The sequence below is a fragment of the Dermacentor silvarum genome, chromosome 1 (genome assembly GCF_013339745.2).
Source record: "Dermacentor silvarum isolate Dsil-2018 chromosome 1, BIME_Dsil_1.4, whole genome shotgun sequence".
Taxonomy (NCBI): Eukaryota; Metazoa; Arthropoda; class Arachnida; order Ixodida; family Ixodidae; genus Dermacentor; species Dermacentor silvarum.
This window is the reverse complement of record NC_051154.1, coordinates 13,851,870-13,868,390: the sequence shown is the minus strand read 5'-3', so window position 1 is coordinate 13,868,390 and position 16,521 is coordinate 13,851,870. Positions and strand designations below refer to the sequence as shown.

At 43.4% G+C, this 16,521-nt stretch overlaps 1 protein-coding gene across 2 annotated transcripts in view; it reads left to right on the top strand.

The window, feature by feature from the left end:
* Positions 1-2,002: 2,002 nt before the first annotated feature.
* The window catches only part of LOC119457080 (tyrosine-protein phosphatase non-receptor type 23-like), a 73,776-nt gene continuing 59,257 nt past the window's right edge, over positions 2,003-16,521 (top strand). For both annotated transcript variants that reach the window (XM_037718914.2, XM_037718911.2), the window contains exons 1-8: positions 2,003-2,159; positions 5,398-5,472; positions 5,542-5,669; positions 6,547-6,673; positions 6,750-6,881; positions 8,307-8,489; positions 8,933-9,091; positions 9,163-9,224. In XM_037718914.2, the coding sequence (XP_037574842.1) occupies positions 2,073-2,159; positions 5,398-5,472; positions 5,542-5,669; positions 6,547-6,673; positions 6,750-6,881; positions 8,307-8,489; positions 8,933-9,091; positions 9,163-9,224 (953 nt within the window). In that variant the 5' untranslated portion in view covers positions 2,003-2,072. The remainder of the gene's footprint in view (positions 2,160-5,397; positions 5,473-5,541; positions 5,670-6,546; positions 6,674-6,749; positions 6,882-8,306; positions 8,490-8,932; positions 9,092-9,162; positions 9,225-16,521) is intronic.

Sequence of the window (16,521 nt, the reverse complement as noted above, 5' to 3'; positions counted from 1 at the left end):
GTCTTTATAACGCCTACTTTCATGACCTTGATATTTTTTACAACTCACTGTCATTATTCTGTTATGAGCTTTGCGTTGTTGTCTCTTAGTTTCACATATTGTTCAACTTCTCTTCTCCTCCTGTTTCTTATGTATTCATTTTGCACCTACGGTTACATGTATGTACACTTTCCTTTTCAAGATTGCTATTTTTTATTCGTTCTTTTTTTTTTTTACTGATATTCCCCTGCTGTATTTCTTTTTCTATCTATACTTAGACCTCATGGTTGTTCCTGGGCACGTTAAGCAAATGATTATTATTATTATTATTATTATTATTATTATTATTATTATTATTATTATTATTATTATTATTATTATTATTATTATTATTATTATTATTATTATTTACCACTTTTAGCTTCCCACGGGATTGAAAATCCTATAAACATTTCAACCAGAGAAGAGCTGGTAAATGGACATGTAGTCAGTTCATGCATTGATCATATATTGCGATTCGTACTTCGAACCATTCTTTAGACCCATGTGTCATAACTCAACATTTGGCAGATCGTTATTTTGTGGCTTGCTGCGTGCCGAGACATATGCTGTGTGCATTTTATATGCCAGGGCCTTTTGCACAGTGTTTGCGGGAGTGAACGTCACAGCCGTAGTTGCATTCTCGGCCGCTTGGCTGGGCCGAACGGCGCGAGCTGATGGGGTGGGACGCGTCGGCTTCCATGGCGGTCCAAGCGTGTTCCTGACCACGGTGTTCTTCTTACACCGTGTTCCTGACGCATTTTCTATGCCAATCCCAGACAACAGTCCCCGACTGGGACTGCCGCGGCGGATGACACCGTTTTCAATGCACGCGGCAGGCCGCACTTTTTTTTTTTTTTTTTTTCATCGACCCTCGCACACGTGCGTTACGCGCGCGCACACGTGTGGTACGAATGGAAGTTTTCAAAGTAAAATGCGTCAGAATATTCGCAAAATACGACGTACACACGAGCTGCAGAGATGATAGCTATAATTCGGATTGTAATTCGAATATGTGAGAAATGTAATTCTGTTGTGAGGGAACTCAAAGACAAAGCTTCAATTGAAGGACAAATATTCACGTGTATGTCAAAAAAGGTCCATGGATAACGTACCTTGGGACATTCATGGTTGGATATCCGAAAAAGGTCCATGTGCAATATCCTTGGGACATCCGTAATTGTATATCCGAAACTGAACGTCCAGCGGATGTTCTATTTGTATCCGAAATAGTACATGGACATTGGGATTTGATTCGGATGTCCTATATGGACGAATTGTTTTAGCAGTGGGTGTACACTGAGGAACATACAAGGATTGCCAAACCTATAAAAATCATTTTGGCTGAATAACAAACCTTCTGCGAATTCTTCACTTCCGTCATTCTATCTGAATGCTAAACTTGCTTAGTGAGCCATGTACTTGCGGGCACCACCCTGCTAGCCATAATTGAAATTTCAAACTGTGCCGGGCTTCTTGGAGTGTAGCAGACGACAAAAGAGCGAGTCTGTGAGTTGACGTCACGCAAGCGTAGTGTTCCTGTATATGCTCTACGCAAGCATAAACGCAAGCATAAAGCCCCTATATTTATAAATATAGGGGCTTTACGCAAGCAGAGCTCGCAGCACCACCTACCCTACCACACAAGTCGTGCTGGAGGCTTATTATAATAAGAAAATTGGGCGTTGTAAAGAATTGAAGAGCGTTGGCTGCGTCGTGCGTAGCACGGACGGTAGTTCCGCTCTGCGTACATTGTTGCTGGCCCATGCGTGCGCAAGGTGCAAGCCCGGAGCTCGACCTTTTTTCGGTAGGTTTTAGCGCTGAACAACGTTGAAAAAGAGCAACTTGGTTTCACGTAGCCTGTAAGGGAACAACAACAACAACAACAACAACTTAGTGAAAACAATGTGGCAAAGTGTGCAGGAACAGGAACCAAGCAAGCAATCCGGATGTTTTATGTATCCATAGACGAAGTCGTTAGCCAGCTCTATGCCATATTTATTGGCCATTGCCACCTTCGCCGCTGTCGAGGCGGACAGTGCGTCAAAACAGCTATGGAGTCGGCGCCTCGTTTGCCGATGCTTTCCTGTGAACTGAAAAGTAGTCCATCAAACGCCGAATTCGGTCCAGCTCTAAAGAAGGTAAGCATCGTAGTTTTGATAAGTGCAGTTGAACTTGTGACGCTTGCTTCTCGCGCCTTGTTTACTGCGAGGACAGCTCGAGTAAACATTGCGCTTGGTTACGCGTCTTTACGAATAGTCATGATCTCAGCTTCACGAGGCACTGCCCGAACGTATAATGCATGTTGTTAATATACTCTTGCGTTATTGCATGCTTCGCGATCAAGCGTTTGGCGGGCGTATTACTAGCGTAAGTCGTTTGGAGCCCGTGACCTGCACAAAAAAGAACCCGAACGCCTGTTCTGTGCGCTTGTTATTATTGGGGTCCAAAAATTTTTGACGCTAGTTAATAGCCGTTCTTTACAGCGATCGGCATATCGCTGATGTTAATAACAAGGAAGATCCCTCATGTTTCGCAATTTGTCCATTTCGATGGCAACCTTTGCAAAGGGAACGCTTCTTAAGTCGTCCCTGCGGGGTTACCAATTCAGATTCACGTGACGCTGTCTCGGAGTTTTGTAATCGTTGCTAATACCCGACGGCTTGTTGACACACAGTAATAACAGTAATACCCACGGGGAGTAAAAATGATGCAGTTCACCTAATTACTTGAGAGGCTTGCTGGCTGCCGTCGGGAGTACCAAACATCGTGAAGGTGTTGAGCGTTCGTCCCATGTTCTCTCTGGCATTTCAGGGTCGTTGCTGTAATTATTCTGCCTCCAGGTGCAGTATTAACGTTACCATAATTCTTGGCTACTTTCGAACTAGAGATCCGAACATTGTGCGCGTACAGTTCATTTCATAACGTTCTCGGTTGGCACTCATATCAATTACACTTAATTGAACTCACGATTCCCTGTTTCTTTAGACCACTGTGCTATGCTGTCTCAGTCATTAGTGGGGCTTTTCATACTATGTTCCCTGATGTTTTCTTTTTGGGCAAGCAAGTTGATAGGGATCGTGTTTTCATATGACCCCCCCCCCCTCCCCCTGAAGTGGGAAAACGCTCTTGACAAATGAACTCTTTTTTTTTTTTTTTTTTTTTTTTTTTTGTCCACCATACTCGGTGCGTTTTGTTCCGTTCTAAAGCAGTGGTATCTCATGATGAATGATTATAGGCTTTTGCTATAAAGTGCAATTCTTACACTTGGCATATACTTATTTGCACGGTATTAGCACTTTTCCAGAAATTGTTGCTGTGATTAGTTATTTAAGTTTAATTTTCATGTTGCTGGTATATAATATTGTAGTGTGTGAACTGGTCATTCTGCTTGTGAAAAAAAAAAGTATCCCTTCAACAGTCGTGCAAATTTACAATGCAAAGGCTACATGCCGTTCTCCCTATCCCGGTGGTTCTGCAACAGCACACTGTCTTTCAACAGACCACTTCTGTAATCGAGGGAATCTTGATAACTGTGTTTAAGACTAAAGTCCACTTTAAGCATATATTTGGAGTAATCTTTTCTTGTCACCGAAGAGAAACCAAAGATGAGATATATTGTTTACGTCTCTCCCTGCAAAGTAGTGCATTAAAATTGTTATGGTATCAGAATTAGCTTGTTTTCACTCTTTGTGCAAATGAAGCCTGAACACATCAAAAGTTATTGCAATGCCTGTTTTATCATGTTGTGATTTCACACTTCTGACGTTGCAATTAATTTTTTACAAGAGCATTTTATAGTGAGGCATCACCTCCTAGTCATCGTTTTGTGCAAGGTGTTTATAGTCGTGACGCTATAGTTCTTGTTGCTGATGCTTAGTGCTAAAACATTCAACTACTAATGTCATCAGGGTTCAGCTGTGTAGTAAAAGGATAATGTACCCTTTTTGTGTAGCCTTAACACTGTTGCCCAGGAACAAGCTGTTCAGGCAGGTATTGAGACATTGCAGTTCCTCTTTGTCAGCTTGATTTACCAGTGTTCATGAATCTTATATGCATTATAAAAAAGAGTTAATTCCTACCTACAACCAAATGTAATTGATTTTAGCCAGCACTTACAGCCTCACAATGTTAGCAAACTTTAAAACAAGTAACCTACTCGATTTGTCTTAATTTCTCACAATCATTTGTTTTAGTTTTACAAATATAACACACTTTATTGAACTGGATGAGATTTTTGATTTGGTGTTTATCATCATTTACAAGGAATTTAATGAACTGCTGGCAGTGGCGCACCGACGGGGGGGAGATTCGGGGGTTGTAACCCCCCCCCCCCCCTGAGGCCAACCTACCCCCCCCCCTTTTTTTTTAACCCCTTTTCTTTCCTTGCGCATTCGGGTACTGCAACTAAGATGTAAGACGCGCAATCGTCTGCACACTCGCAAAAAGCGCATTTTTTGACAATTTCCCGTGGAGAAATCGAAATTAGTGCTGTTTAGATTGTATTGGCAAACTGTCAACCCCCCCCCCCCCCCCCCCCCTGGCCGAGATCCTGGGTGCGCTACTGACTGCTGGTATGAAAGCTTTAGCCTGTGGTTTTCTGACATTTCTTTGCAGCGACTGCGGCTCAGAATACTCAATGTGCAGTCATAATCAAAAGTTTTGGAGACACAGCATCAACAAAATATAGACATTTTTTTCGAAACCAGCTTTGCAATGTGGCATTGCTTCAATACATTGCACTGGTCAAACGCGTGCACGTAGGCTGTAGCACTTGATTTCATCCGGCATGCCCAGGCTGTTAAAAAAGAAAAAAAAAATGGCACCATTGGTCTCCAAACTTGTTCTTATGACTATACATGGTAGCCCCACATTTTATGATTCACAGTTTTATGCAATGCAAAGTCTGATTGCTCTTGTTCAATGAGCTTGGTTTGTTTCCTTTGTAGCCTTCACAAAACTTTTTTGGATAGAAGTATTGACTCTTAGGATGACATGTCTGAACGTGCTCATGCTGAAGGTCCCTCTGCAACTTCATTGCCGTTGCTTTACCATGAAGGAGATGTTCCCACTATCAGTATTAGTGTTTGGCACAAAGTTCACAGGCTTGGAAATGTATTGTGATTTATGACAAGGTGTTTGCTAAATAAAGTAACTAGTAATGCATCACTGCTCTGAAAAAAACAATAAATGAGTTACAAAATTATCTGGAATGCAAGTAATTACAAGTTACCTGTAATGCCTCTAATGTGCTACATGCAGGTCTTGTATTCATTATGACATTTGCACTTTTTGATGTATTGAAGCATGACTGTGGACCAGGTCTACACCTGACAGGTTTGTCCAAGTAGTGTTTACATGATTTTCTTGCCTTTTCAGTACATCGCAGAGCATTACCTTGAAGACCCCGATTCCTACAGCAATGAGATTAGAGAACTGGAAGCCTTGCGCATGGTGAGGTTGCCTTGCTTGTGTGCTATTAGCCACAGCATATACTAAAAATGACTGTTGGTCTGGTTTCAGGGTGCCATCAAGGTTTCCAGAGATTTCACAGGCTGCAGTGTACTTAAACGGTACTACTCGCAGCTGCTCTGTCTCCAAAGCCGATTTCCCATGACTGATGAAGGAGCTGCCTGCGTTCCATTCATGTGGTGTGTTTCTTTCATTGAAGGTTCTAAGAAAGGCCGCTGTTTAATCATGAGCTGTGTAGACATTTACGCGGTCATTTCTTTTTTAAATTCTGTTTACGTAACTCTGTGCTTCTTGCAGATGTTTTCTTGGTTCAGAACAACTTGTGGTGTATACCTATTGTGCAAAGCCTGTAAATTAAGCTTGGAATTTTGCTATAGAGCGTCGAATATTGTATAGAGCGTCTGAAAGACGCTCTATACACAATTGTGTACACCAAGATAGTGTATGAACAGCAAAAGCACTGATGAAAGTAATGATATTTAAAATGTGTCGCATATCTTGAAACACTTATGATTGGAATTGTGCTGCATTGGAATTTTGGATAACATGTGCGAAATGTTTTAGTAAAATGAGTGGGAAGGTAGACGATTGTGTGTTTTTGCTCAGTGCGAGTATGCCGTTGCAAGTAGCGGGTTCACTTCTTTCATTGTTTTTTACAATGTCATGTACCAGGCATAATTTTCAAGCGGCTGGATAAGTGTTTTTCAAGCTTTTCAATACATGCAATAGTTCATGTTCTCATATTTGATGTTCCTGTAGGGAGTTTTCGCATGGAGTCCACATTCTGTAAACTTGTCAAATTCTTAATCTTTTCTGCAGCTGTACACTTCCTATGATTTTGAAGGCGCAAGAAATGTGGTAAAAGCAAGTTTTCAATCAGCAGGATACAGTGGCATCTGAAAGGGTTAAAGTTTTCATAATGCTTCACCAATTACCCCGCAAGCCAGCATTGTAAAAGCATGCACATTTGTGATTCACACGGCACTCAGTTGGCTGGTGTGATTTTTGGTAAATGGGTTTTGCAAGTTGCAATATGTGACAAGAGTTTCCATACAGGACTGACATCTACTCGGGAATGGTGTTCAATATCATGGACATCAAATATGAACAAGCCAGCATCCTTTATAACATTGGTGCTTTACATTCCAAGCTGGGGGCCCTTGAGAATCGGAGCAGCTCAGAGGTATTGTTGCTCTGTGCAGGAGCTTGCTGAGTTCAGTATTGTTCCTGGCATCTTATTTTTGGTTTATTGTTTTCAGGGCATGAAGATCGCCTGCACTCACTTTCAGTGTGCTGCTTGGGCTTTGAGCCAAGTGAAAGACCTTTTCCCCCAGCCCAAGGGCAGCGACATGTCCCATGACCTCTTGCTGTTCTTTGTTAACATTTTCTTGGTGAGTAACATCCTTACTGTGTTAAAAAGTGCGCACCAAAATTAGGACTTCATATGAGAGAAGCTTCAGTGAAATTTTGATCTTGTCTGCTCTGTGTTTGTGTATACCTGATCTCATCAGTACACTCTCTTATCAAAGATGTAATATGTATCGGAAGTAGCTTTATTAGTACAAAAAAGATCTGAATCACCCTAAATATGTTTGCAAAAATGTGCTGTAGACATTACTTTAAAAACAAAAAAATGCATCAATAAGGCACAGTCAAGTGGCAAAAAGGAGTCGACTCCACTAGTGCTGGACTTCAACCAGTTTATTCAGGACAAGCCCGGCAAGCGACCTCGCAATCGCACAACTGTTTTGCCCTTCCCACTTGTCATACTTTTTCTAAGCGAAGTTTGTACTTGTAGCCAAGCCACTCTGCTGACTTTTTTGGTCTTATCAAGTGCATGAAATGGCACTGCATGCCCGTATTTCTTGTACAGCATCCACTGTTGGACATGAGTTAGGGATGGATGTTCGTGGTTTGTGGTGGTCCGAGATGGCGCCCCTCGATGGCCTGAATGCATGGTGGCAACGTGACGGAAGAACCGGCGTCTGGTGGAGGACAACGTTTATTCTGCAGCAAAGCGTCCGGCCAGGCTGCGCCCAGACAACTCTCCCCGTCTCGTGCCGAGTGCCCCTTTTTAAGGGCTCGGTCTCGCTCAGTTAAACAACCACAACAAAATACGTACATTCTTGCTTTCACCCGCCCCTACAGGAGCAACACTCAATTCGTCAAACCCTGCGCGCGTTTTTCAGTCACTTGCTGGCAGAGACCTTCATCCTGCAGTGGACATAAATATAGGCTGATGATGATGCCCTCTTGAGCAGACAGTACCTTCTGTAGCAACATGGGTTGAAAAAGCCGCATTCAGTGGAATTCCATTCCTCCCTAAATTAAGGAGCTGCTACCACGGCTCATTTCCTCGAAACACACTTTCCAAGCATGCTTTATCACTTCTCTGCCCATGGCTCTGGGGGCGCCGTCACGGCTTTCAATGTAATTTCCATGACGGCCCCCGTGTGCATTCCTGAATGCTCGGCACCACTGCAGCTGCATCCAGTACGAAGAAGACAGCTACGAAAAGCATGGCGAATCGTAGCAAACGATCCAACTTATACATGCTTAAACTGACTACATGCTCATGCATTTGTGCTACAGAGAACAGACAGCATGACTTATTGCTTGGCTAAACACCGCACAATTTACTGATTCCTCAGCTTGGTTATTCTTTAAGATGGTTAAATGGGAGTAGTGATGTGAAGTTGAAATTTTCACAGGTGAAACTTCATCACATTAATGCAAACTAGCATGTCTTTCATGAAATTGGGTCCGTCTTGTTCCCTTTGACATGATTGTGATGCGGAGTTGTGCTTGATTATTAGGGCCAGGCTCAGGAATGCATTCTGGAGAAGTCAATGCTGGACCGTCGCAAGTCTTCCATCACTGCCAAAGTGGCCGCTCAAGTGGTTGAATACTTCCGTGCGGCTGTGTCACTTCTTCTTGCTGGCTCGGCAAGTTCTGACTCTGGCTCCATACAAGAGATTGTTGGCACAAAATTGATGAAGGTACGTTGATAGAGAATCAATGACTGCAGCATTAGCTCAGTTATACACTCACAGTGCTTGTGAAATGTTCTGGAGCTGTAGACAATAAAAAAAAAAAAAAATGGGATATTCAAGCGCCTTTGCTTGAGTATGTGTGTGTGTTGACGCTGTACAGAAGAGGAATATAGTAATATACTATGCAAGAACATTGGAAATGCAATAAATGTTTATTGCGACATACTTCAATAATGGAAATTTTTTTTACTAAAAAAAATTGTGCTTAAGCCTGCACCTTCTTGGCTGGGAAGTTGCGTTCAGTTTGTTGTGGAACATATGTGTTAGCATTTTTTCCGATAACTTTAACCAGGCTAGTGTAATGGCATTACTTTGCATTGCTCCATCGGGTTGAAGAATTGGCGTGCAGGACACCTTATTGTTAAATGGCTGTCATTTCAATCTTCTAGCTTTGGAAGAAGATCTTGGACTTCAAGATGGCGTACTACTCGAGTGTCTCATGCCTGCACATGGGCAACCAAGCTGAAGAGGCTCAGAAAATGGGTGAGCGCCAGGCCTGGTACCAGCTTGCTGTACAACATCTCAACGAGGCAACTTCGATTGCAAAGGCAAGCCACTTGACCAATACTACTTGTTCCTTGTTATTTTTGACTTACACACTTGCTCCTTTTCTGACTAGGGCCTGGAAGAGGAAAATCTTGGAGAAACACTTTCATTTGCAATGGATGTAATCGGTGGAAAGTAAGGAATTTTGAATTACCTGCTTCAATGGGAATTTTTTGTCTGAAGTGATAAAAACAATGGAACAATCCAGAGTTAACATGAGAAATATTTTGTTGCTTAGTTTTATCAGCAATATTGAAAGTCAGTTGGCTGTTATGAATACTTGTTAAGCCTTTCTCTCTTTTTTTTTTTCCTAGGACATCTGCTAAATGAGCCCCACAACACTTTTTGAACATGTTGAATAACCTGCTTAGTTGCTTGTCAATGTTGTCAGAACACCTGAGCCAATAATATTAATGTAAATGCAACAGAAAGCTCAGGAAGACCACCTGGTCTTCCCTTCAACTTTTTGAGATCCCCAACACTTTCGATTCGTGGATTGCTGTGTGCTTAAATAAACATGATGAGCATTGGCCAAATTTCATTAGACATTGTGACTAAACAGTGCCCCTGGTAGATTAAAAAAAGATATGGCATCGCTGATGAGGGTATGGCACCGTCAGGTGGTGGAGAAAGATATATCATAGTGCTGATGCAATGGCCTCTGAGACATGGGGCGCAATCGGATATCTTTGTTTGAAACGCGTTCTGTTCAGTTGCTGCAACGTCGTAAAGTGGCAGTATGCAAAATTTGTGAGAGCGGGAGGTAGGGAGCAGCCAATCGGCAAGTGGGGAACCATTCCATAGCTACAGCCGCCCCTTGGATCCAATCCAATCCACCAGACATGCCATGCAAAGCCAGTCTCGTAGCAAGCGGATGACAGCTCAAACTTCACATCTCTCGCCGTGTTCTGCTCCTAGCAGACGACGTGCTCGTAATCAAAATGATTGACAGGAGCATGTAGTCATTTTGACGTCGCCAAAAACGACGAACTCCCCGGACATTTGTCGTCCGGGGGTTCACCGCTTGCCGGTTGGCTGCTCTCTCCCTCCCGTTGTCACAAATTTTACATACTGCCACTTTGTGATGCTGCAGCAACTGAACAGAACGCAAAACGAACAAAAATCTCCGATCGCGCCCATGGTGGCCCAATGGAGGCTTGTGGCACCAGTCTTAAAGGTTGGAGATAAGCGCGATGATAGATGGAGCATGGCGCACACTGTTCTACATAAATGTAGCACAGCACAGTATGAAGGACATAAATGGAGAGGAAGGCGACAAGGTCATGCTAGAAGAAGCATATGAGTGACAATAACTCGACTCATTCAAGGCGCATTCAAGAAGTTTAGTGGAAATGATTCATGACGATATGCCCTTTAGTAACAGGCAAATTCCACACTTTTAATGAAATATATTACTGAGCTCACAACTCCTAGGCCCACTGTTCACACATTGTCGAAGTGCGTGTTCTTTTTTGTGGTTGTGCCCAGGGGCGGATCCAGGTTTTTTCTGAGGGGGGGGTCAGCTTCTGTCAATGATGATAATGATGATGATGATAGTAGCCTTTCTTATTTACCGAAATTTACCGTTTTTCCTCACGATAAACCCGCGTTTTATACACCTGTAGCCCTCCGTGGTGGCTCAGTCACCCAGGCGTTAAGCACGAGATCGCGGGATCAAATCCCGGCCGCGGCGGCCGCATTTCGATGGAGGCGAAATGCAAAAATGCCCGTGTTCTTGCGTTGTAGTGCAGGTTAAAGAACCCCAGGTGTTCAAAATTAGTCCGGAGCCTTCCACTACGGCGTGCCTCATAATCAGAACTGGTTTTGGCACGTAAAACCCTAGAAAGAGGAAGAAGACCTGTAGCGAAGCCAGGTATCGGTTTCTCCGAGCTTATAGGAAAAGGACGTTACCCGATACAGCCATGTGCTGGGCGGTTGCGCCTGATAATACAGGGTGTTTAAAACTAAGTTTTATGGTTTTCTTAAAGTTAGGCACTGGGAGGCACGCGAAGACCACCTGTGCAAATAAGTTATGTGGCTAGGGGGGCACAAAGTGAGATGATAATTATCACTGTGAGCAGCCCAATTAACTAAAATTGAACAATTATTTTTTGTTGACTACAGTAAGTGGGTATATGTTTGTATTGAAAACTTAGAGACAGTCGAGTGTACACAGTATCAGTCGGAAGAATTATTCTAGCGTGTCCGTGCTCCGAGATATCAGAGTCCAAATTTCAATTGTCGTACTGCGCAGAATAATCGAGAATAAAGACGCGACAATTCTCATGAATTCCCGTGAATGATCATGAAGCTCAGTGACCACTTCTGTGGAGGGATGGCGGTGCCATCTTCTCTCTTGAGTCGTGGTGGTGTGTTGACTAGAGAAACGTTCTTGAATACAGGCGTAACGCCCCGCTCCAACGCAGCAACCACTACGCTGGTTGTTTACGATATGCGAATCACCGCGTATGAAGACTCACGACGCCACCTACAAGAATAACGATGTGGCGTAGTAGGCGAGAGCGCGAGCCAGCGTCTTCATGTTTTGTTTCCCACGCGACGTCATCCTTTTACACAAGGCGCGCATCTGCTCCCGTTTCTCTAACCACGCGACGCCAACCTAGGCCCACGCGCTGGCGTTGGCCGCTGACGTCACGCTCCCCCACTTCGCAGCCGCGGCTCGAGGCTTCGCCCCGCACCGCGAGAACGCCCACTCAGATAAACGGATCCGGTGGGCTTGAGCCTCCTATGCTGGTACGACAATAAAACTGCAGGTACGACAATAAAACTGCGAAGTTACACTGAAAAACTTGTAGCGTACGAACGGTACTGTGTCGTACTGGATATTGTCAACGTGTAACTGTGATCACAATGAGTGCTACAGTTAAAAAAAGTTGCCTATGCGTAGTTCTTAGTTTAGCTGTTAGTTGGTATTATTTATATATGAACACTTCAGCAAGAGATCTCTTTCATTAAGCAGGTTGGTCGCGGAACCGATGACAGCCAATGAGGCAACCGTTGACACCCCAAGGGGAAACTAAGTTAATCAGGTGCGAAGGCGCTCGAGCGGACCTCGGCGTGTTTGGCAAAAGGGACGTCCCCTCGTTCATTCGACGCCACCGACGGGACGAGTAAGGCACGGCAGGCGCCAGGAGGTCCAAGGTGCTCATGAGAAAAAATAACTACGGCAACTTCGCGACACCACACTCCTACGGAATACAACTAAGCTTGTGAGCGAGCTAGCTTTACTTCTACATGGCTGATACCACTGGTACTCACGAAAAATACTTTTGAAGAATGCTGGTGGTCATATTTTTTTGCGACAGGGCCATCCCCCTGTCAGCGAGGGGGCGATGCAGAAATCTGAGGGGGGCGTCAGGACATCCGGACATCCCCCCTGGATCCGCGCCTGGTTGTGCCTGTGGTGCAGAAGTGTTAAGCATTTATTTTTTGTGAAGCCATTCTACCCGTGTGGTGTGCTATGGGCTGTTCTTGTGGAGGACAGACAGATCCAAATAGACACATAGCGGAGTATCTTTAGGGCATCTGGAAAATTGGCGCCTAGTTTAAATGTCTTAACTTCAAAGCATGTACACTACTGTGAAGCACAAATCACAGATGTCTTTGCAAAAGTTCTACTATGCAGTTGCTGCAGAAATCCCTGGATATTATAGGCCTAAGGTTTGCACCAGTTGCAGACAACACTTGAGCCTCTGTACAATATTAATATGGCTCTTAAATTTACATTCATTGTGCAAAATAAAAATGGTTTCATCAAAATCAACTAATAATGTTGTCATTAGTTAAAAGAAACTTAAAATAGACACTCGCTTTCAAGAGACCCTTTATATTAAGGTGAGTACACGAACAATATGTGCCAAGAACCAAAGTACAAAAAATAATCTAAAAATCTGTTAACAATTGTTTTAACAAGAAAAATGCAGAATGACATTGTCCTGTTGAGCAATGATGGAGGGGACATGCAACAAAGGATTTGAAGATTAATATACAGAAGACCAAGGCAACCTTCAATAGCTTGGTGAGAGAACAGGAATTGGTGATTGGCAATAAGCCTCTAAAATGTGTGCAAGAGTACATTTATCGAGGCCAATTATTCACAAGGGACCCGTATGACAAGAAAGAGATCTACAGAAGAATAAAGACTGGTCAGGGCATTTATGGCAGGCATTACCAAGTCATTACCAGCAGCTTACCACTATTCTTGAAACGAAAAGTGTGCGATCATTGCATTCTACTGGTGCTAACTTATTGGGCAGAAAACTTGGAGGCTAACAAAGTGAGAAAAAGCTAATGACCGTGCAAAAAGCAATGGAACAAAAAATGGTAGGCGTAATGTTAGAAGTAGGAGGACAGCAGTGTGAATTAGATAGCAAACAGAGAAAGCCAGTATTCTAGTTTGTTTATTTATTTATTTATTTATTTATTTATTTATTTATTTATTTATTTATTTATTTACACAATACGGCAGGCAGCAGAGCTGCCCAAGCAGGAGAGGGTTACATGAGATGGGTTTGCAACAGTTTTTCAAAAACATTGTGAAGTGCGTTCAACAACACTTTCAGGTAGATGATTCCACTCTTCACTCTTAAGTGGAAAGAATGATTTCTGCAAAAGTTTTGTGAGGGCAAAGTATGATTGTACAATGTTGGAATGAAAGGTATGCAATGACATGTGTACAGCATGAGGAATATATGTAGCATTAGCCAAACCTGTTTGGTTATGAAACGTCAAGGGGAAAAATTAGAGCCTGGCAATTTTGCGACGCACGTGGAGCAGATGCTGTCTGAGTTTGCCTAACATACCAAAAACAGATGACGTTCTGTAATCTGAGAAGATAAACCGTGACTGGCACTGTTTACCGAGAGTAATAGGAAGAAATGTAGTTGTGCAGGCCATGTAATGCATAGAACAAATAACCGTTGGACTAGTGGGTACCAAGCGAAGGGAAACGCAGTAGGGGACAGCAGTGGTGTGATGAATTTAGGAAATGAGCAGGCACAGGATGGAGTCAGCTGACATAAGACTGATGTAATTGAAGGTCGCTGGCAGAGGCCTTTGTCCTGCAGTGGACATAGGCTTGTGTTCAATCGCAAGCATCATTACAATCACAAAGAAGCTATGCCAGAAAACTATGCTGGCAGTAGGCCAGCAGTAGACTACGTTAGGTCAAGATACAACAGCTGTTTTGATAGTCTTCCACAGGTTGCCACATTTATTGCTGGTTACTGCTGCAACCAGCTGCAGTGTGTCCATGAGCAACTGGCAGACAAAGGCTATACATGGACATTGGCGTAGCCAGGGGAGGGGTTTGGGGGTTCTAAATTTTCTGACGAACTCCCCCTTTCCCATGGAACAGAAAGTTTCAGGAGGTGGGCTCCTAAAGAGCGACAGGATAAAAGGGAAAGCTTGAATCTGAAAGCAAGGCAAGGGCTAGTAGCGGTCCGAAGAGGGAGGGGTTATCATGGGGGCAATCCCCTCTCCCATGTACAGAACATTGCGGCCCTACTCATGGCGCACCTCTACCTCATTCCGGATCGTGTTAACCATAACTGCTGAGGGGTATTAGCACTAAAAATTCCACACACAGATAAAAAGGGACGAGCGCGTGCTTAAAACTTAGGGGCATTGTAGCTCCCCACCAGGCCTTCGTGTTGTCGAAAAGCTTCTCGCTTCTGGTACTTGACAGAATCATCGACCACGCTGTGCGGAAGAAAAGCATTCCGAATCCGAAAATATTGCGACTTGCTTGTCTAGGGAATGCATAATAAGCACACTCCCCACCCCCCCCCTTTTTTTTTTTCTTTTTTTTTCCCTTGTCTGTGATTTTCATTATGTTAATAAACTTAAGAGCTTGCTGTTAAGCTAGTTTGTACATGCTGTTAAGAATGAAAACAGGGCAAAAAAAGGGGCAAGAAAAAAATACCTATAGAACGTTAATTTAGGCACGGCAAAATTTATCAAGGACAGGGGTGCTGGGCCAGGGAAGCTAATTAGCTGCTACAACAAACAGGTCGGAGGGCAGGTAGCTGAATGGCCTCGAAGTCCAAGCAGAAACAGAAATATAGGAATGTTAAGGGCCGCTGCGCCGTTCATCGACCCGGTGAAGGTTGAAGAGCGCGACAGTGACTAACGGAAAATAATTCGTAGAAGGGGAGTGGGCTGATGGATACGAAGGGGGAGGGGGGGGGGGTGGATAAAAGTTGTCAAGAACAAAGTTGGCGGATAATTATGGACATAGGATTAGCGTCTCATCGCTACCTGATGGCTCAACACCAGACGGCCGTGGCCAATTGCGTAGCTGAGGCTCATTTACCTCGTCATAACACGTGCTGCTTGCTGTGGAGTCTTAACGTCTTGGCAATTTTCAGAATAGATGAGTGTCAGGAGACACGACAATTTCAAATCTCTCGGAGCTACTGGTCCTTATTTTAACGCAAACTACGGATGCCTTAATTTTCACAAAGGCTTCTAAACAAGAAGCAGCCTTGCTTTGAACTGTCTTTCTCATCAATTCCCAAGTGTGATCAAGTAACAATATGTGTTGCGTGATGACTAAAATACTATGACCACAAGTTACTTCCAAACATCTCTTGAAACGAGTCGGGCAGCAGGTCACCGAAAGTGAGTGAAACTTGTTCTAGCACAAAGCTTCGTTTCTGTATTTTTAAATCTAGAATAATATAGCTTGCCCGTAACGCCGAAAGCACAATAGAGTGATAGGCGATTTGCAAAATAGTACCGGCCCTCTTCCGCACGTAGCCGTGGCCATACCACTCACAAGAAGATCTGGCTGGAAAACCGGTTATCTCGACTATTACCTGGGCTGGCAACAAGTCTGTCCTGCAAACAAGAAGACACACAAATGTGCGCTGTCATCTGTTTGTTTGGCCCCGTTTTTAGCACTGGTCGTTTGTCCAAGTCATGCACCAGCTAGGTCATCGACATGCATTATATAAATGCATCAATTCGTAAACAAAATGTTAGTTGTTTTTAATATCAGCATTTTTAAAAATAGCATAAGGATGATAGCATAATTTGAGGCGAAGTGGCTGCATGCCTTAGCAAAAAAAAAAAAAAACTTTTGTCAGAAGTTAAGCAAAGTGTTGTTTTGGCAAGGCAAAAACGTTCTTTGTGTGGTGTACAGCTTCCATATATATATATGAACGAGAAGAAAAGGAACCGAGGGGCCCGATTTTTATTAATCATATCATAAGAAGCCAACAAACAATAACACCAAGGACAACATAGGGGAAATTACTTGTACTTACTCATTGATCTAAAGAAATGATAAATTAATGGAAATGAAAATGGATGAAAAAACAACTGTCCGCAGGTGGAGAACGATCCCGCGTCTTCGCATTACGCGTGTGATGCTCTTACCATTGAGCTACCGCGGAGCTCAATGTCTTCT